Source organism: Artibeus jamaicensis, unplaced genomic scaffold, assembly GCF_021234435.1.
Source record: "Artibeus jamaicensis isolate MK-2021 breed Jamaican fruit bat unplaced genomic scaffold, CSHL_Jam_final contig_1016, whole genome shotgun sequence".
NCBI classification, from domain to species: domain Eukaryota; kingdom Metazoa; phylum Chordata; class Mammalia; order Chiroptera; family Phyllostomidae; genus Artibeus; species Artibeus jamaicensis.
The window spans coordinates 3260542-3282036 of record NW_026521195.1 but is presented as its reverse complement, the minus strand read 5'-3'; the positions used below and the strand labels follow the sequence as shown (position 1 = coordinate 3282036).

Genomic DNA, 21495 nt, shown 5'->3' with positions numbered 1-21495 from the left:
TAGATGGCTAATATACAGCCCCCATAAATGTATTATTTTCAACTTACAATTTCAAATAGAGAAACCATTTTATTTATTAAGAAAATATTTTACCATGCAACAAAAGTTCTACTGATTTTTTAAATTAAATTTTCAAAAAGAAATATCTGAGATTTGTATTTAAATATTTTTGTTCCTCATAAGTTTTTTTAAGGATATACAATAAAAAAAACCATGCCTAATGGTTTTAAATTCAGAAGAAAAAGGAGTGAATAGCGAATCATAAATTTCTTTATCTTAGGGTTTATTAAATCCCTTAAAGACATATTCAAGAGATACATCCATTCTTAAGTAGTTATTCTAAGAGAAGCCAAACTTCCCAAAACTGCAGAAATGTAATAGAAAGAATCTGTCCAATTAGACTGAACAGACAGTTTTTAGATTACAAAATAGCTCCCCGTAGACGTGGAGCCCATTTTTAGGCACTGATTCAAGATAGATTTTATATTTATCTATATACAAAGTAGAAACAGACAAAATGCATCTGGCAAAGCCAGAAAAAACATTACATTTTTAAAGTTGTTGATGGCAATAGCCAAGACAAACACCCACATCTCACCAGGGTCTAACTCAATGTAACACAGCTCTGTTTGGGGGATGCAATTTAATCAACAATGAACCTTGATACGATAGAATATTATACTATGAACTCCTAATAAAGACAACAGGTTAGGAGGGAAAATGAATGTTTTATGATATGCTGATGGGACTTTGCGTTTGTTCCATTAACAAAGAACAGTCATTTTATCTAGGATCTTTTCAAAGACTAAAGTGTAAGGACGCTTTGCAGAACAGGAATGGAAACATTTGGAAATATATTAGGCATGTTGATTTAAGGAGTAATCTGCTACATAAATCAACAACAATCATATGATTTCATATACTATATTCCACTAAGATGTCAAATGCGTCGAATAATTTCAGTGCACATTGGGCTGCAGCCAGAGAGCCGACTTCCCGGGGCCCGGCTCCCCTCTGAGCCTCCGGTTGCCTCCCCTCAGGGGAACCACTTCTGGGCCCCCTGTCCTGGGGAATGTACAAGTCCCTCGAGATTCTAAGAAAGGCCTTCAAGTCTGGTGCTGAGTCCCGGACCCCCGCAAACATAGTAATCTCCATCGATTTCTATGTTGGCACTAGTGAATATAAGGAAAGAATACTAGGGAGAAAATACCATCAGTTTTAAAAATACCAAATGATGCCTTCCCACACAGCAACGATCGAATATGCAAGAAACAAAGCTTGTCAAAAATGGTTCACAGGGACCCCTGGAAGAATTCCAGATTCACAAAGAGGTGCACAGAGTGTGTAAACTCTAGGAACCACTGAGGGGCTGTTCACCCCGCCCAAAGAATCACTGTCGGCCCTTACCGTCACACTTCTCCAGGATCTGGACTGTGTCTCCAATCTCCAGCGACAGCCCGTAGGGGACGGTGCCTCGAAAGCTGGCGATGACTGTAAGAAATGATACAGAAGAGATGAAGATGGTTGTACCCGGGGCGGGCAGAGCCGTGGCTCACTGTGGAATATTAAGTGAGCAGGACAACGAGGGCGGACCGCCTGTCCATACCTTGGCAGCTAGGAGACACGGTCATATTTTAATTTTACATATTTTCAAAGAGTCAACTTTTTAAAGTTTATACACTTTGCCAACTTCTCTGTCAAACAAGTATTATGAACATGAATTTCCAGGATGAGGACTTTATTAAATTACCATTTCCAACATGTTCATTGCTACGTCCACTCCCCACCCAGGTGCCAGCTTGGTTTGCCTTTCTGCTATTGAAGATGTCTTCTCCTTAGGCCATAAGCTCATCAAGAGAAGGGACTGTGTCTCTTTGCTCACCACTACACCCCCAGGACCCAGCCCAGTATGTGGCATAAAAGCAGTCTTCTGCGTAGTGACCTATGGTGACATTGGTCACGGTGGGACCTCTCCTCCAGGACTAAATGAAGAGCCACCGTAACTGTGCCTGCCCACCTGAGCCATCACTGCATCTGCAGTGGGTGGGGACGAGGCCACCACTTAGCCCTCCTTGTTGCTTATTGGTGGATCCGTTTCTGAACCGCTTTACAGGCTGGACAGGACCAGGATGTGACATCAGACAGAAAATATGTGCAGGTCAGTCAAGCGCAGGCAACTCAAGGAATTTTGAGAGAGAATGAGCACCAGGATTCCTCCAGAAATAATAATGCTCAACTCATGAAGGAGATAAGATTGGAGACATAGCAAAAATGCACCTCCATACTTGACATGAGAAGAGATGTCTCTTAAAGACGGTGTGTGCTGAAATCGACTTGCAGTTCACATCAAAGAACAATGATGGTAAATGCTTTGAGTGCTTGACTTTGAAAAGACCACAGCTTTGGAACTGAACTTCAGAATTCTGGTCCAGTTAAGGAGGTGTTGACACAGCCCCAACCCCCCCCATAAATGACTCTCAATGCTGTGAACATATTTTAGAAGCCCAACAGAACACACAAATCTGTCAAAAATTAAAATGTGCCCATAAGTAATGGATTTTCAGATATGTTTAAAGCACCTTTATGATCTTTAAACAAAATTAACAACAGAAATCAAAACACAGGACAGAAAATATAACCCGGAGTCCATGAGAGGGATGAAAATAACTACACAGTAACCAAGTTAGCACATCTGAGATGAACACTAATTCACGATGTAATGTTCTAACTACAATCATAAGTGCCACGTGGCCACACAGTGACGTGCCAGACATTCACTCGAAAAATAACCAAGGGTCTACATACACCCCAGGTCACTTTGAGTCACTTCTGAGACCTCTTCTTACGAGGGACTGACCACTGAAGGGATAGACACAATTCGAAAGACTTCCAAACAAGTCCGCACCCAGAACTGCCTTGGACACTCGGGACGTGATCTTGTGAGGCCCACGGACTCCCCTGTGAGCTCCCCACACAGCTCTCAGCACTCAGGGCCAGCGTCATAATCCCGACAGCTGCTAGAAACCTGCCCCATTGCCAGCGGCTCCTCCGACCCCTCGCCACCCGCCTGAACACAGCAGCACCGTTCCTGGGGGTCACCTCCCTTCACACCTCACTCCACCCAAAACAGCCTTCTCTGGTTCGGAAGCCACTCCACCAAAGCCACCAGTTCCTACGCTGTGACCACATTCATACGGCCTTTCAGAAGCCGATCAACTCAAGATGCTGAGGTGCAAAGGCCGGGGGTAGGAAAACAACGGCAAACTGGGTATCATGAGATGTGCGTGTGAGCCGTATCTTACCATGTGGTCGCTGTGAGACCATGGCCAAGACTCCAACCTCTCAGAAACTCTACCCCCTCATCAGGCACAGGGGTACCACTAAAGGAACTGCAGACGGTAGTGGGGGAGTAAGTGATTTACCACATGATCTGGAATGGTCTAGCCATAAACTGTTTAAACCGTACTTCCCCCTTCCAGTCACACACAAAGGTCTGTCCAGAACGTATCCAGTGAAGTGCTATGAAAAACAGAGACATTTATTGAAGAATATGCAAGAAACTTTGTACATAGGATGATGACACTTCAGTCTCCTTCAGACTGGGCACCTTGGGATCTCACACGGCTCTCCCAGCATCTCTTCCACTGTTCAAAGCACTCTGCGAAATCCTCTGTTGGAATTGCCATCAGCTGCCCCATTGTATTTACCTGAATTTCATCGACAGTCTGAAATCTCTTCCCTTTCAAAGGTGATTTTCATTTTTGGGAAAACCCAGAAGTCGCAGGGCGCCAAATCTGGGCTATAATGGGGGCTGAGGCACCTGGGTGACTGCAGGCCTTCCAGAACATGCATCACTATCATTCAGCAGATTCTCAACTATCTTTCAGGCAGATATGCCACACTTTTATTTGTGTTGCACTCACTGCACCCATTCTGAAAGTCTTCTGAATCATCCAAATAGTTTCCGTGAAAAAAAATGTTCCAGCTTGACGCAAAACTTGATGCAGATTCGTTGCTCTGCTCACTCAGTCACTTGAAATGCAATGGTCTGAGCAGTACTGAGCAGTGTACTGAGCAGCACACATGCTCAGTCAACGATGTGTACCACCCCCACTGACTAGTACAGTGAAGCCGTCATTGTTCACGCATGCGCATTCCAGTCCATTCTCCTTGGCTGCCAGGTTACCTCAATGTCGTGCAAACTGTTCTCATTGTATTAACAATGGCTGGACTTTTTCAGGACACACCTCATGCATTCTACCTATCTGGAGGGAGGTTTAAAACTTCTATAATTACCAGTTGATAAAAGTTTTGCCAAGTCTCTCTCCAGACTTAATTTCTTATGATTAAGGCATGAAATTAACACCAGTACCACCATAGGAACCCTTGAGATGGATCACACGACAATGGCCCACTCATCACATCACATGAAATAAAACCTCAACTTCCACATTTCATTTGTTTCATAACATGAACATTTTGCCCAATCTTGGTACACTACATGATCTCTTTAGATAGTAACTTCCCTCACCAAAGCATTTGTACATGTATGTTTGGTAGAAGACAGCTTTTGAGAAAAGTATCATTGGCCTCCAGACCGCACTGGGGGACTCCCCTGCCTCTAGAGTCATGTGGGCTACTTCCTTGTGGTAAATCATCATTCTTGTATATCCACCTCCTATTGGTCCTGCTCCTCTGGAGAGGACTGACTGATATATCTTCCTAATAAACTTTTACTATAATACTTCTCTTTAACCAAGGTTTTAGGCCTTCCTGATGTTCACAACAGCTCACGAGTTACAGTTTGTGTTGTACCCTTTATTAGAACTGATTATTAAAATCTTTCTTAAGATAAGACTGACTACAAACTACAGTTCGTCTCTAACTTACAAGTGATTTACATTTTGGAAATTTCATAAGGCTGGTAATTTAGAATCAATGAGTAGATTCTCAAGCTACTACATGATAGCCTCTTTAATCAATTAAGCAGCTGAAATAATAATTTCACATGCAGTGGAAATGACGGAGGGAAGGGAATCACGACAGAGGAGGTATGCCAGCGGGGAGGTGGAGAGATACTGACAAATTTGGACAGATAACGGGAAGAAGCTCACTTCTTCCAGATACCATGGTTCTCACCCTTGTCTCCTAGAAAACCCCAGCCCCTCAAAGGGCCACCACCTCTGAACTGAGCCACAACCTGGTGATCTACCCACACTGCTCAGTATCCCCCACGCAGACTGCATAATGGGTGTGTCTTGCTCGTCTTCCATCCCTCCCCTTTTCCCCGGGGGAACATGGTCACATGAGGTCCATCTCTCCACCCCACTCCCACCCCAAATGCCAGGGCAGACACAGCAGCTACCTGACCCACAGCGCTGAAGGAGTGAAGGCCCAAGTCCCCTGGGCCCTGCTGGGAACCCAGTCCAGCTGCTCTTCAGACTCTGCAGAGTGTGGGGGCTGGAAGGGCCTTACGAGAATAATCACACCGCAACTATCCGTATGGTACTTGTACACCTGGCGCTCACGTGGCTCATACTCTCCGAGAAGTTCACCTTGCCCTGTAACTCCCGCAGCACAAATTCTCCATGAAGCCTTTCTGCTTCCCTCCCAATGACCATTTCTAAAGTACAAGATGTTTACGAGGAGGTGGGGGTGGGGGGGGCGTAAAATGCTGCTGGTTTATCTTTGAGATTTTAATGACAAGTTAAAGCAAAAGTCATGAAACTGTAACAGCCACCTCAGAGAACCAGGATAAAAAGCAACGTTACCGACCCAGCCCTTCTCAGTGATGCACGACGTCCTAGACCCTTGCACAGGACTCCCGTGGCACCAAGCTCCTCTGGGACCTCGCCCTGTTCTTCCACCTCGAAGTCTATAAACTGAGGCAGCAGCCGCTTCCTCCGTCTTTCTCCTCACTGTAAATCTCAGCTGAGGATTGGTCCCAGAAGCTGCCTAAAATAACGGCGACCTGGATTCTTTGTTAGCAAATTGCTACACTATGTGAAAGAAACTTTTAAAAACCACCCCCTCAACACATCTCATTTTTTAAATAGCGATTAAAAATCACTGTGCTTGACTAGGGTTAAAAAAATCTCTGTAAATATTTATCCCGTTCCCTCTTACAATGAAACTTGCCAAACAAATTAGATAACTTTTCCAAAATAGCTTCAAAAATGCACAACAGCTCTGATGAGAGGACCCAAACCAGCCATTTATTTCACAATACAGTGATTAGGAACAATCTTTCTATTGCAATTCTGGGGCTTGAATGGCAATTGTGCATTTGTTTCTATTTTTCTGCACGTCACTGGAAGTGACTCAGTCTGCTCAGAAACTGAATCAGACGGTGTGAACACCCTCAGGGATAACGTGCTCAGCGCAGGCCTCTAACAACTCTCCCGGCAGCATCAGCGCAGAGTAGGATAGCCTGCCCCCCCCCCCAGGTCTGCACAGAGTAAGAGAGCTCGAACCCCCGTCAGCACTGAGTAGGATCGCCCAGGCCCCGAGATATAGAGACAGAGACGTTTCAAAGAACACAGAAAATTTTACTTTTGGAAGAGAATCTCAAACTCCCCAAAATAACCTCAATATGCAAAAATTGAATTGAAAAAATAAAGAAGGATTAATACCAATACTTTACAAACTTTTCAACAAATGATATTGAAGGTGGGGTATATTGTTCCCACAGGTGTGTGAGAATTTAATATAATTCTGCCTAACAAAAAGAGGAATTAGGAGCTGACACTCCTCAGCATCACTAGAAGTTACACCTACATGAAATGCACATATAAGAAGACATGACTGTTTCTTCTTTTATTATTTTTTAAAAACATTTTGTTTTACAGCCTCTGACCACGTTAGCTATGCCTTATGAAGCATTCACAACCTACTAAAAGTTTCACTGTTAGTAATAAATATGGGTAAATGTGGTGAATTCTTAAAGTTAAAAAGCAATCAATATAAGTGAATTAAACTATTTCTAAATAAAAAATGGATCAGAGAACCAACCATAGGCTATCAAGACTCCAAAATAATATGCTTTAAAATTCTGAATTTATCAACTTCTTGTAAAATTCAAAGACAAAAATATAAATAAGTAAATATCAGGAAATGTCCCTGCCATCTAACTTTAGCTCTTACAGTTGAATGAAATATGAGCAAAAGAATAAGATACTTGTTGAAAATTTTTCAATCACTGATTTTTAAAGGTCTTTTTGTGTATTACATATTTGTGTATTTTTAATCTTTTCAATAAATACAGAGTATCTGGTTTGCCTGCTGGGGAATGTACTTTCAAAGAACAATTCCTCCTTAGTCTGTAAGTTCTCCCTAAAAACCTGCGTGACCAGGAAGGTTTTGTGGGGTTTTTTTTTTGGGGGGGGGGGGGATTTGTGGTTTTTGTCTACCTAGGAGATAAATGTACAATTAAGTTCTATTATGCCAGGAAATTCCAATTTATACTTAGAACTATACAGTTAAAAATACCAAAAACTGTCCTGGCTGGGTGGCTCAGTTGGTAGTCCTGTACACCAAAAGGCTTTGGGTTTGATCCCCAGTCAGAGCACCTAGGTAGGTTGTGGGTTCAGCCTCTGGTCAGGGCACATAGTGAGGCAATCAACCTATGTTTCTGTCTCATAGATATTTCTGTTTCTCTCTCTCCACACCCCCCACCCCCACCCTCTCTAAAATCAGTAACCATATCCTTGGATGAGGATAAAAAAAATACCAACAATTTTAGGGAAGACCATTCCTATGCCATGTTGGAAGCTATGAGACAGAGAAAAGTCTCAGTACTTCTCCCACCCACGGCCCCAGTTCTGACAAACCCAGCAAGCAAACAGGACACAGTAACCAAGATTCTATGAACACAGGTGAGTCAAAATGTACCCACTCTTCCCTCCACAAGCTCATGGTTTTGTCTTTGACACGACATTAAACCTTGTCTAGCTCCCAACACATATGTAAGAACATCAGATCATTGGCGGTTTTCCAGAGACAAGTAGGGTTGTGTCAAAAGTAACATGCGTTTGGCTACTGAATGGGCATCGGCCCAACCCCCACGGTGAGCACGTTCAGCTTCAAATAATTCCCCACCTGAGGCAGGTCCTTCTGTTGGCTAAAAACAAAAACAGCAGCAGCATCTCGGTGGGAACCCCTGATGTCCTTCATGTAGTCTGCAGCCTGCACCTATCAACCTTGTCAAAAACACGCTTCTGAATTTACATGTGTTTTGGAGGGATGAGTAAATGTCAATCAAGTCTTGAGGTCTCTGGCTTCAATGCTCAAACCTTCTTCACCCCAAGCCTGAGGGTCATGTGAGAGGTTGAGGTCCAGAAAACAGGCAGGAACCGACCTTGCTTTCTATGCCAAAGAGCCATTTGTACCCACAAGTAAAATTTTTAAAAGAACTTTAAAGAATGTGCCAAAGCTGGGCTATAGCATCGGGGAGCCAGAACACAATGAAGAGCGTGGGAGCTGCTCACCCCCTCCAGCAGCCAGCGGGGGTGCTGAGCTACCTGCTGCACAGGCTCTGGACAGCCGGCAGCAGCCCCGTGGGGAACCTGGAAGGTGTGGAGCACAGGGGTTGGCAGGCCTGGGCTGCCAAGGGACGGCGGCTGTTGTCACTGCCATCTGACAAGCAGTTAACCTCAGCAACCAGTTCCCTGATGACACACTGACATCCTTAATTTCTAACTCCTGCAATTCACACTGGCTGTCACTTCCTACTAATCACTGGAAGCCAGAGGTGTACAACTTGGCCCGCCTCCCTCCCCAGGTTCACCCGCCCCCAAATCCAAGTGCAACTCCCATCAGACAGAAGCCTTTCTAAGTGGCCTTCATCCCAACATGTCCGGAGTTGCTCCCTGGAGCCAAAGGCGGAGCCCAGGGCTGAGAAGCACAGCTGGTACTCAGTGCTGTGGGAGGCCTGGCACTGGGACGGAGGCCTCTGTTTCCCCTGAGAGGCTGTGGTCACTCCCAGTCAGGTTGTACAGAGCATCCGAGCAGACGAGGCCAAATAATGGGCAGAGGGAGACACGCATCGGCATCTCCAGGCAGAACCCCAGTGAGGATGGGGGTCAGGCAGCATCAGGCCGCCCAGTCGGAGGAGACCAGGGGCTTCAGGAAACGTGCTCACTGTGTGAGGCTTTCCTCCCCTGAACTGGGTCCCGGGAAGCCCGACCACGAGAACCCTCAGGAAAGCCACTGGGCTCTGCGCTCCCTCCCCGCTACCCCGAGTAATGTGGGCGGTCTTCGGAAGCGTTATTTCTGCCACTCAAAAATCCACCAGGAAAATCCCCGATGTACCAAATTCCTGGTATGTCACTGAGGAATTAACAAAACAGTTCTCACAGACAGGCTCCCTCTTCCATCTACATTCTAGCTCTTTTTGTAACACCCAAAAAAAAGCACAACTTTGAGATTAACTGGTGCTAACGGCTGGCCAGGAGACCGAGTAACAGCACAGAAAAGTGGGTCTCTCTCGGTCTGTCAGTAACACGCTGATCAGTCACTTTGGTTCCTAAACTGCCTCCTTTCTGAGGTTCCAAGGCAAGAAAAGGTTTATCGTGGACATGTTACTTCACCTTGACTTGTTTTTCAATACAGATTACTTAGATGTGTGCATCTTTGAAAAGACACAATCAAGGATACAATGCTTTTAGTATTCTAATAAAATGACTTCATAAAAATAATCGGTAGGCCTTGAACACTTAATGAGCATGTGATTCAAGTATTTCAGGAGACCTTTCTCAGCTTCCTGGCTTTGTCCTCTAACTGCTGATGGTCCCCAAATTGGTATGTCTAGTCGAGGCTTCTCCCTCAACTACAGTCAACAGTGGGTTTGCACCTGCCCTTAAACTGAACTCCTTCCTCATCTCTCTTCCTTCCCATCCTTGGCTCCACAGTCCAACACCTGTTCCTCCCTCAGCCTTCCACCTCAGGACGGACACCAGGGCCTGCCAGGCACTCAGGCCAGAGCCTCGAAGCCATCCTGCCTCCTATTACCCCTACAGAGCAGGCAGTGTGCCCCTTCCTGCCCCCTCCGCCAACGCCCACCAGTCGCACCACCATCACAAACCTGGATTATTGTGATCACCTTCTAGTGCTCACCCTTTTAGAGAGATTCTTCTAAACTTTAAGACGGATCACGCCATGCCTCTGCTCCATTACCTGGTGCCTCACCTCCACTGCACATTGGCAGACGTTGGTCCTTTACACGTTGGTCCTGCCTCTTGTGAACAGTGCTGCTAGCAAGACCCAGAGTTCTAAGCCATGCTTATGCCAAACTAGCAGAGCACTGTGAAACCTCTCCCCAAATCAGCCCAGCGATACCACTCCCTCCTTGTGATTTCATGCTACTACGTGCATTTAGAAAATAACCACATTTCCCACTTGAGGGACTTAGTTTACAGAATACAGCTGGTCATCGAAGAAAGCTCTCATCAGCAGAAATGCTGCAGGCCAAGCTCGAGTATCTGGTGACGCTGAGGACAGCAGAGCTGTCTCCCAACTGCAGATGGGAACCCAACCCTCAGCCTGCACTCAGCACCTCCTGTCCACCCACACCACGCTGGGTGCTAGGGATCCGTGGGCAGAGGACAGGCCACCCTTTCTACCTTCCCCTCCCTGAGCTCCCAACTCAGCTCTCTCCTGCACATGTGGAATGACCGCGGGCGCAGAGACACCCACCTGAAGACAAGGAACCCCAGGGCCAGCTTCCGAGCTATACTATGGACAGTGCACCGCACTCATTGTCTGAGCTTTCCGGGGTATTTCTTGGCTTTTTTGTCTCAGTTATCAGACCAGCCACAGAGAAGAGAGCATCTTCCAACAGCCCAGCCTGCCTCCTGCCTAGGTCCCTCTGACCCTCCCCCTGCACAGGTTGCCTGCAAGGTCTTCCTCAAGATGAGCTGATCATATTTTTCCCATAAAAAGCCCTTCAGTGAACCCCAACACAGCTCAGAGGAGGTTCTCACCCTCTGTGGTCTAGCCCGGCTGCCTGCCTACCTACCTGCCTTGGGCCTTCTCTCTCAGCATCTTCCAACTACATCAGCAACAGATCCTTGCAGTGCCGTTCACTCACAATGCTGTTCTGAGTTCCACATGGCTCATGGGAGTCCTACTGCTAAGAACAGTCCTCAGCCCCATTCACGGTTTGGTTTATTCTAAGTCATGATAAATTCAACTAGGAGAGTGTCACCTCCACCAGGCAGCCTTCCCTGCCTACTCCAGTACAAACACAGAGCTATCTCCCCACCCACAAGGCCAGTTAAGTGCCTGGTCTTGCTACTCCCACAATCCCCCATGCAAATCCCTCTGTTTCTATATGAGCATCAGTCTTCCCCACTAACCTCCAAGTTCCCAAAACTTTGTCTAATACCCAGAACACTGTCTAACACATTGAGATGCTCGATACTGGGTTGGCCAAAAAGTTCATTTACTGTTTTCCACAGGATGGCTTTCGTCGTGCTCAGTTGTCTTTAACTTCACTCAAAATAATTCTGTTATTTTTGTATTGCATCAGCTATCAAATCGGCGTGCATTTTTAAAGAACTTACCAAAATTGGTGAATTTTTGTGCCATTTTAATACTGATGATGGAAGAAGGTAATCAACATTGTCAGGATATGATGCTTTATTATTTCAAGAAAGGTAAACACACAGCTGAAACACATACAAAGAAAAGATTTGTGCAGTGTATGGAGACAGTGCTGTGACTGATTGAATGTGTCATAAGTGGTTTGCAAAATTTCTTGTACTATTGACATTTCGGTAAAATAATCCTTGGCTGTGGGGCTGTCTGAGCATTGGAAGATGTTTAGCTGCACCCCTGGCCTCTACCCACTAGAAGCCAATAGTGGGAGAGAACCGACATACTCAAAATATCCAAATCAATGAAGTTACTGGTGAAAACGAAAAACGTGTCTTTTAATTTAAGAAAAAAAATACCCACACACTTTTTGGCCAACCCAACAGAAGCCACCACCTTCCCAGCTGTCCCTCACAGAGGTCAGCAAGCAAAGTCCCTGGCGACATCCAGCTGCCTCCTGTTTTGTAAGGCCTATGAGGTAAGCATGGTTTTCACATGTGTGATTACTTAGACGAAAATCAGAAGAAAAGTAACGATTTGGGACACGTGGGAATTATATGAAGTTCACGTGTCAGTGTCCACAAAGAAGGCCCCTGGCCCCCAGCCATGCTCACTCACGCGCAGGCTACGTCTGCTTCCCGCTGCACCTGGGAACAGCGCCAGGCGGCTGCCACAGAGGCCATGGAGCCCAGAAATGTCCTGTAAACCGGAAGCCTAAACCAGCACCGATCAGACCCCATACAGAAAATGCCCCCTTCTGCTCTCTGCTCGAGAGCCCACACCTGGGCCCCAGCCCAAGCGCACCTGGAACTGATTTAAGACCTGCAACCAAAGTTCCAATGAAAGAGCATCGAAAAGAGTGTGGAAAAGAGCGTGCGTGACCGAGGGTGAGATCGGGCTCTGGCTAGTAAGAGAAGTGCTGCCCACGGCGAAGTTCTGCTGCACAGACGGCTCGGGCGCGCAGCCGAGGGCGCGGTGGGTCTGGATGGACTCAGCTGCTACTCACGGGCACTCTCTAATGTGGGGGCCACTACTGAAAACGATTAGTGATCACAATTCAACCCCACAAACACATGGGAAAAACTGCATGTGCTCACAGGTTTCTAAAGGTGGTGAGTCACGGCGCTTCCTCCAAACCCGCAGCCCAGTGGACGACAGAGCCGTGACACCCAGCAGTCGTGCCACGGATCAAGAAGGACAGGACTGAAGGTATGGACTGCATAGAATGCAGAAGAGACTGTTGGCAGACCTGGGAGGGGACAATGAAGCTTCCACCACAAAGACAACTCCTGACTTGAGTCTTAAATGATAACCAGGATTGCCAGAGAGAAAGAGAGCCAGGCAGCCCATTCGGGCCCCGCATGCAAGGACATGGCAGTATAGCAGGAAGAGCAGGTCCCAGGCAGAGGGGAGGAGGTAGGAGCGGAGAGTCAACTTGTCTAAGGATGAAACAGGAGTGTGTTCTAAGTCCAGGGCCTGTGAGGACTGAGACTCAGGCTGAGACCCTCCCAGGAAACAGCTGAGATAAAACCAGGTGGGAGAAATGTCAACCCGGATGGGACACTTCCTGAAAGAACCCAGATCAAGTGAAGTGGAAGCTCAGGGAAGTTCGGACGTCCCCGAGCACACTCTACACAGCAAGTCACAGCAGCCCTCTGTCCTTCAGCACAAAGAGACTCCGACTGTCAGGAGAACTGCGTTCTCTTGGTCCATTTCTCCCTCTGCACAGATGACACGCATTCCACCCTGAATCCTACTCTGTCCACCTCTGTGGGCTGGTGACTATTTGTTTTTCAGATTTCTCTCCAATTACTTAAAAATAATAATGCTGGAGCTAGCATTTTCCAACTGACTGCCTAGAACGCAAAGCAGACACACGGCAGGGTGGGTCCTCCAATATCACCACACAAGGTGCGTCCTGAGATTTCCCTCCTCTGTCTCTCTGCGTCCTTCCAGCTGCCCTTGAAGAATCCATCATGGAGCTGGTGGCACCCAGCTGGGAACTGTGCCCGCCGGTTCTGTGTGCCAGCACAGGGGGGCATGGGACCCAGAGCAAATGTGCTAATCACTGTGCATGCACAGGCACAGAAAGGTGAATGGCCACTGTCAGGGAGCAATGGCATTTCAGGGACAGTCTTCTGTGTGAAGGCCACACCCCACCCTCCTACCCCTGCACACCCATTTACTGGGCACCCACCAGAGGAAGCAGAGCACTGTGACCCCAGACAGGCAGCAGAGGACCACTGATTTCATCAGGAGGTCCCAGATAGGAATCTGTTTTACAAAAATAAGGATCCAAAGAAGCCATACAGAATGAAAGTAAACGGGGGAAAATAATTCATAAACTGTCTCCACTCACTGTCAGCACAGGACACACCACGTGTTGTCTGCAACATCATTTTCAAAGTCAAATTGACATTGGACGAGAGCTGTCATTAACCCTTGAACTTCCACACTGATGAGCAGGACGGAACTTGTCACTTCAGTTTGGATAATCTAAAATGTCAACCGGCAGCCACTTTTGAACTCCCGTGGAAATTCATTAGTTCCAACAGACAGCGGTACTAATGAAGACGGTAATTGCACTCACTGGGTGGCTTGATTGCTTGTGTTGACAGAAGGAGAGGCTGTTATAAACCCATCCGATCCCATTTAAGCCTTGGGAGTTCACGGGTAAGCTACCAGTGCATCACAGAAAGTAGTTCTTTGTAAGAAATTCAGCTGAAACTAAACAGCATCATGATTCATGGTTTTTCTAAACATTCATGACAATAAATAGCTGTAATGTGTCAAAAAAAAAGGTCTGAATGTCTAAATCATTGCACGTGTAGCTTTCTGCTTCAATCTGGCTTAGGAATCCACCTTCTGAGTGTACCATGAGCAACACAGTTGCACCTGCGGAAAAACTGCCAGGCTCACCGGTGTCAAGAACGTCGCTACAGCACATCACGTTACGAGTTCCAGTGCTGAGGTCGGATTCCTACTGACCCGCACAGAGGACAGGGTGCTACTTTCAGGGTGGCAAAGTGGTCCTTTCAAGATGACACCAGCAGCATGGAACAGCAAGTCCCCAGGTACCTGCTGCGAAGGAGAACAGCCGTCCAGGCTGAGACGAGGGCTGGGGTGAGAGCTCAGGCCGGGTCTGAACAGTGAATGCTCGACTCTCGAGACACACCCAGGGGCACAGGTACCGCCGCCCTGTCCTCCGCCAACCACAGAACACCCACTGGCCCGTGCTCACGCTGCCGATGTGAGGCTAAGTCATGGACTCGCATTTTCCAAGGGTTTTTAAATCACAACGGCACAACAAGTATGATGAAACGCCCACCACATGGCTGAATGAGGGCGCTGTGAGCAGTGTGCCCTCTGTTGTCTCTAGCCAGTGCCTGCAGTTTGGAAGGGGAGGTGGGACATGTTTTACACCCCTGTGGCCTGGCAACACACAGGGGTCTAACAGGGACCCCCTCCGGGGCTAGCCAGAGCTGATGACAGCGAGGTGCTTCCATTCTCTGGGGACTCTGGGTCTGGGAGGTGGGAGTGGCAGGGACTCCACAGACGGAGGGTGCTAGAAAAAGAAGGCTGCACAGAGGGAAGATGGGCTCCTGCCGGCACTGGAACCCCGGGAGCTGGCAGCAGCTGTGGCAGGAGCCAGCACCTCTGATTGCTCGGTTGGTAAAATTTTTTTAGCTAGTTTATATTTGGGGGGACTGCCACCTGTAACTAAAGGTGGTGACCACATTCTATGAGAAATTCTCAGAAAGGGATGGAGTGCAGGGTGAGGAATGGAGCTTTTAAGGCAGAAGTCACAGGCGTGAGATTAAAGGTCATCACGGTGACCCTGTGCCTGTCTGTCCCCTTCATTTAGCATCAGCAAACCAAACTAGAGCAGAGGGAAAGAAACCCAGTGGGGATGTCACATGAACAGCAATAGCATCGTACAACCAGGGCCATCCCCCACCAACAAGCCAGGCCTCGGAATCAAGGACACCAGCAACCACGAAAAAGCAAGTACGGATGACACTGAACCCAAGGATGAGGGACAGGGCTGGTTCGGGATGACACTGACCCTGTCCTACTCAGCTCGAGCTGCGGCAACAACTAGCTTGTCAACAACAGAAACGTCCTTCGCATGCTTCTGGGGCCTGGAAGTCTGAGTCAGGTGCCAGTATGGGCGGGCTCTACTGAGATCCCCTGTTACTGATGCACACAGGGCCAGTGTCTCCTTGCGTCCTTGCATCCTTGCGTCCTTGCATGGTGGAAAGAGACTGACCTAGCTCTCTGGCTTCTTCTGATAGGGCCACTGATCTCATTCAGGAGGGCTGCACCCTCCTGATCTAAATGATCTCCCCTGCAGCCCCAGCCAAATACCATTACACTGGGGTGAGACCGCAACATATGAATTTGGGGGAACACAACATTCAGTCCACAACAGAGCCCCCAAAATAAGGGTGGTCTTCACCCCAGTCCAACTAAAACATCCTTCATATGGTCAATCAACTCCTTTTCCTGTCTGCTGGTCTTCAGTGAGGTTGGGGTACCACTGGCTCACTTATGTAAGGTATGACACCAAAGAGCTTTTTCTTTAGGAATCCTCAGTTCCATTCTCTTACTCTTCACAGTTCTCCCCTCCTTCCTCTTCTTTTCTTTTTTCTTTTCTTACCTTTTTCTTCTTTCCTCACACTCTCCCTCACTCCCTTGCTTCTCTCTCTTTCTCTCTCTCTCTTATGCCAAGGTTTCCTCATATAAACTTTATATTGTTAAAGATGGATTACATCTTCCTACAAACTTCTCAGAAAGGAAGCCCAGCCCAGTTGCTATAACTCTCCGTGCTTTCTCACCTTTGATCAAGTGGCAGCCTCTCCCCCCTCCCACCACACTCCTCCTTTCCTCTCCTGAGTTGTAATTCATGCACTGACTTCTTTTCAATGACAATTTGCTATGTGTACTTCACCATTTGCAGCCTCTTCAAGTTAATCTCATTCTACAGGGTGATTTCTTGCCTCACTCCAAACTACTCGATTAACCCTTGGAAAATAGACTTAGAAGGGAAATGCTAACAAATAAGAATCAAAGTGAGGTGAAGATATAATTAAAATGTCTCCTGCTACAATACCAAAAGATACATGCAGCGCACATTAGAAACTCAAATAATTAAATGCTCCCTGAGAGTCACACCAGCGAGCTTGTCTACCAAAACAACGGCACGGGTGGGGGGTTCGCCTGACAAGGCCATAGGGATGACCTGGGGAAGGCCAAGTGCAAACTCGAACCCACTGCAGCCTGCAGGCAAAGCGTACCAGGAATTCTCCTCTTGTTGTAAGACCCTTAAGTAGGTCATAGCAAGCTGTAAAAAATCTGACAGCCAGGAACATGTGATGGTGCCAACATGTACATCATCTTGGAGGAAAAGTCGGTATTTTGTTATTCTAATCAAACCTCCACTGCATTCAAATTATGAAATATTTAGGAAGAGGGTGCGCAAAAATATCTACTCCGACAGAGAGACTAAAAGAAGTACTATACCATTCCAACTAGGTTATTGGATAACAAATCAGGCTTAAGATGCTGCTTACCTTAAACTGGAAATCCTAAATAGTGGCTATTATCACCAAATACAGTTAAGAACTAATTGATACACATAAGCTGATTAAATGTTAACAAAACAAATACTTCACAGATTACCACAGTGATGTCTCACATGAATGCGGTCCTTGGCTTCTACCTCTGGGGCTGCCCTCATTTCCAAAAAGGGTCTTTTGGTATTTTGGTGTCCACTGCAAGACACAAAGCCTCCAGGAAGATCTGTCTAGGGCCAGACTCCCCCCCTGAACCCTGTTCTCTTTTGGTCAGATTCCTGGGCCTTGTGTGAACACTATACAATACTGCAGGCAAGGGGGCGGGGGCCAGAAGGTCGACTAGATTTAATTTCCAGCCACCCACTGTGACCCTAAATTCCTTCCTTCTATTGTTTCATTCGCCCCAATCCCCATGCTCACCTACAAAGGGGGACGGGTAGACAGGGAGTGAAAACAACAGTATTGCCTTTTACTCAAGTGAACATTTAAGTATCAACTGAAAAAATTCCCTAGTACGTGTTATTCTCCGTGAGGAGGAAACATTCTAATCTCCAAGAAAAAAAAGCATTTTATTACAACATTGTCAACAAAAAGGCCAACAGAAGTGTTAAAGTACTCCTTTATTTAGCTAATGAAGATATATAACACAAAACTCTTTGGAATCAGTTCTGACAATAAATGCATGTTTATTTTAGCTGTAATCAATCTGAGCAAGCAAACAATCCAGTAAGACAATAATCCAAATAACAATGTATGTTTAATTTCCCCCATTTTTATTCTGCATGTATTTCTGGAAAGCTCAATATAAAATAATTCCAAAAGACATACAGACAGATGCAACATAATTCAATTATAGGTCAAATACCTTTATCTTTTTTAAAATTATTTTTATTTTATTTTACTTATCTTTAGAGGGGAAGGGAAGGAGAGAGGGAGAGAAACATCAATGTATGGTTGCTTCTTGTGTGTCCCTTGCTGGGAACTGGCCTGCAACCCAGGCATGTGCTCTGACTGGGAATCGAACCGTACTCTTTTGTTTCACAGGCCCGTGCTCAATCCACTGAGCTACACCAGCCAGGGGTCTTTATCTTTTTAACCTTAATAAAAGGGGGGCTTAATAAAATCAAATATAAAAATGATTTTTCTCTTGTTAGCTATTGTTTGAGGCTTGAAGAAAAGATTAAAAAGCATAAAACTTCAAATTTATAAATGGATTTCTGAATACTCCCAAACTCATCCCCTGAAAAAAAGGAAAGCCAGGCAACCCTCTCAGGTATATGAGGAGAGGTAAGTGCCTCTACTGTGATGTGCCTGCCATGTAACATCTCAACAATGAATTACACTCAGCAATATGTTCCAAAGTGTGCCTGAAATTTCTTTTAGAAATTCACTTGCAAAATAAAGAACTGAACTATAGATCAAAAGGGCATTCTCATACCAGTGAAAACCTGGACATAATTTTACAAGTCAAGCAATAGTTTAAATTATTGAAGCAAAGAATTTAAAAAAAAAAATTCACGTTGAAAGTGAAAAGCAAGTCATTTTACTAGATGGAGAAAGACAAAGCAAGCTGACTGCAGATATCTTTGCAATAACATTGGATGCTAGAAGACAGTGGAACCACTTCTTTAAAATAGGCACCACATGACACAAGAATATTAAATCCAGCTACCTCGTGATAAGAGTGTAAAAGCAAAGGGCAGGCATTTGCAAACATTTGAAAACTCAGGAAACAAGGTACCCACAAGTCTTCTTCTAAAATACACAACCACTTGACCATGAAATCTGGATTAACAAAAGATGAGTCAAAACAAAGAACTCAGAAGTAAGAAAACTATGGCAAAAGACCCCTGGTGAGTGCAGAGTCTGTTTAACTGGAGAACTAAGACTAAACAACTGGGGGTAATGACTGCAGATTGAGGTAGAAATGCTGTGAAACCTACAAAAAGAAAAATGAATATAAGCAAGACAAAGGAAGGTGGGAGGAAGCTCAAATTCATTCATCTCTTCTCATTTCTTACCAGGGAGATAATCCATCTTAAGATCACATTCAGTTGTTTTTAAGTAATTGTAGGTATTCTAGATAATTAAGTGTACAGTGTGATGGCTCTTGAAATAGACGTACTATTTCACTTGTTTAACCAACACTGCAATCATCCCAGAAAGTTCACTTTCCCGTGGGCGAGGACTGTTGTGATTTCCGAGCTAAGGTTTGCCTGTTCCTGAATGTACTATAAATGGACTCACATAATACATGCTCTTTTGTGCCTGCCTTCTCTGCTCAGCACAATGTCTGGGAGAGTCACCCACGCTGCTGCCCACCGCACAGCCTTTCCTCTTCTACCGCTGCACACTGTTCCCTCCTGTGTGGCCACCACGGTTTGTTCACGTGAATCCTAAGCACTTGCGAATCGATCCGAAATGAACATGCTTGCACAAAACTTTTTGCGGACATGGGTTTTCAGTTTGCGCAGATAGAAGTCAGAAGAATCACTGGATTCTAAGATAGGGGTACATTAAATGTTACAAAAAACCTTTTTTGCCTGTAAGATCTCTATCATTTTTCATTTTCACCAAGAGTGTATGGGAGTTCCAGCTGTCCCCCATCCTCGTAGGAACTTTGTATTTTCAGTGTGTTAAATTTCTGACATTCCAATGGAGGTGTACTGGTAATACCTTCCAATGGTTATTTGAGACCCTTTTCCTTACCTTAGAGGCATTAGATATTTTTGTCTTTATGATGAAAACAATCAGACTTCAAAAACTCCTCCAGCTTCCTTTCCTTAAATGCAATGCTTTAAACCCTAAAGTAGCGGGCACAGCATGACCACACTGTGACAAAACTACCCCCTCCCTTGAGTACCTCTCTGTTCACTCCTCCTTCTATGGAGACACTTGCAGACCCGGAAACTCCCCGAACAAGAGCATTTTATTTCCAGCAGGTCAGACTTGGAAGTGATTTGTACCTGTCATCGCATTTTTCTAGATTCCTCAAATTTTACAGAAGAGGCATGTCTCCTACTTTAGAAAAATTGCAAAGTCATTACTTGTTGTCTAGTGGGGGGTGGGAAGCCACAGAAATGCACATAAAGAGAAATACAGTGTAGCAATCAAAGTGCTGAAAAATTCATTAGTGGAGCTGTTGACAGGCCATCGCTACTGCAGGAACCAGCTCTGGAAGAGGCTCCGTGGCGATGAACAGTCATGTTACGCTGCCACATAACTGGGTGAGGACGGAAGATCCATATGCCAAGAGAGGTCAGTAACTGCTTGGACGTGGCAGAACTGTCACTCCAGTGCCACCAGGCGCCACGGAGCCTCAGGTGAACTCAGGGCAGGCAACGCCCTGCACTGCCACTGAGTGTACATCTGGAAAACTGACACCAGTGGGGCCACATCTCCCCTCCAGGGGAACAAAGTGACAAACCCGAAAAAGCCCAACAGAAGCTGCAAAAACCTCAGAGAAGTGAGACCCTGTCCAGTCCCACGCAAGGTCATCGTCTTTGCACCAGCCAGGGACCGTGTCAATGCCTGCTCCTTAGTCACCAACTCGAACATTGTATGATTAATAGAAAGGATTGTGTTGTTTCACTCAGGAGGAATTTTTTTTTAAAGCAGCATGTGAGACCAATGTCACTACCTTCTGGGCCTAGGAAACGGTGCACAGCAACAAGTTCACCCACGCAGAGTGCTCACGTCCACTTCCGGCTGGTGCTCTGCTCTGGGAGGTGGTTTAGTCTCTCTGACAACAGAGTGAATGACGAGGGCACTGAGATGGAGAGGCAGAAGGGAGAGGCTGAGAGTTGGCCTCCGCATACCACGTACCACAATATAACGCAGTGTGTCAGGCTCAGTGAATTTCTACGACTCCCCAGAATCATTCCACGTACTCACACATTCACGTCCAATGCACCCCGCACTGAGTCTCTGGCCCTGACACTACTGTTTCAGAAGAAAGCATTTACTGGCTGCCCACAGTGAGACCCCTGCCTCACTTCCCGCTGACAAGGTGGAAAAACAACACACGTGCTGTGTCATGCAGGAAACGGGGGGTTTTAAAGAAGATTTCACTCCGGGGTCTTAGAAATCCATACATCTTGTGGTGAACTGTTATGCATTCTTTTTTTCCTGAATTGATGGCCACGCGAAAGCTTCTGGGTTTTGGATATTGTATCTGTCTTTAAAATGACCCTGGCAAACAGGCGTGGAAAGCAAAAGCTTCTCCTTCGGAAGGACTGACTTCCTCACTCCCAAAGAGCTGGAAATGTTCCTGGGCGACAGCCCTCTGGGCCCGAGGGTGGGGCTACACCCACGGGTGCCTCCCTCT

General features: G+C 46.2%; 1 protein-coding gene across 5 annotated transcripts in view; it reads right to left on the bottom strand.

Annotated features, from left to right (window-relative positions):
- DOCK4 (dedicator of cytokinesis 4) overlaps window positions 1-21495 on the bottom strand; it is a 313731-nt gene that overhangs the window by 168225 nt on the left and 124011 nt on the right. For 4 of the 5 annotated variants that reach the window (XM_037155987.2, XM_037155989.2, XM_037155988.2 and 1 more), the window contains exon 2: window positions 1408-1491. The exons of the other annotated variant lie outside the window; for it this stretch is intronic. In XM_037155987.2, coding sequence (XP_037011882.2) covers window positions 1408-1491 — 84 coding nt within the window. The remainder of the gene's footprint in view (window positions 1-1407; window positions 1492-21495) is intronic. 5 annotated transcript variants of the gene reach the window in all.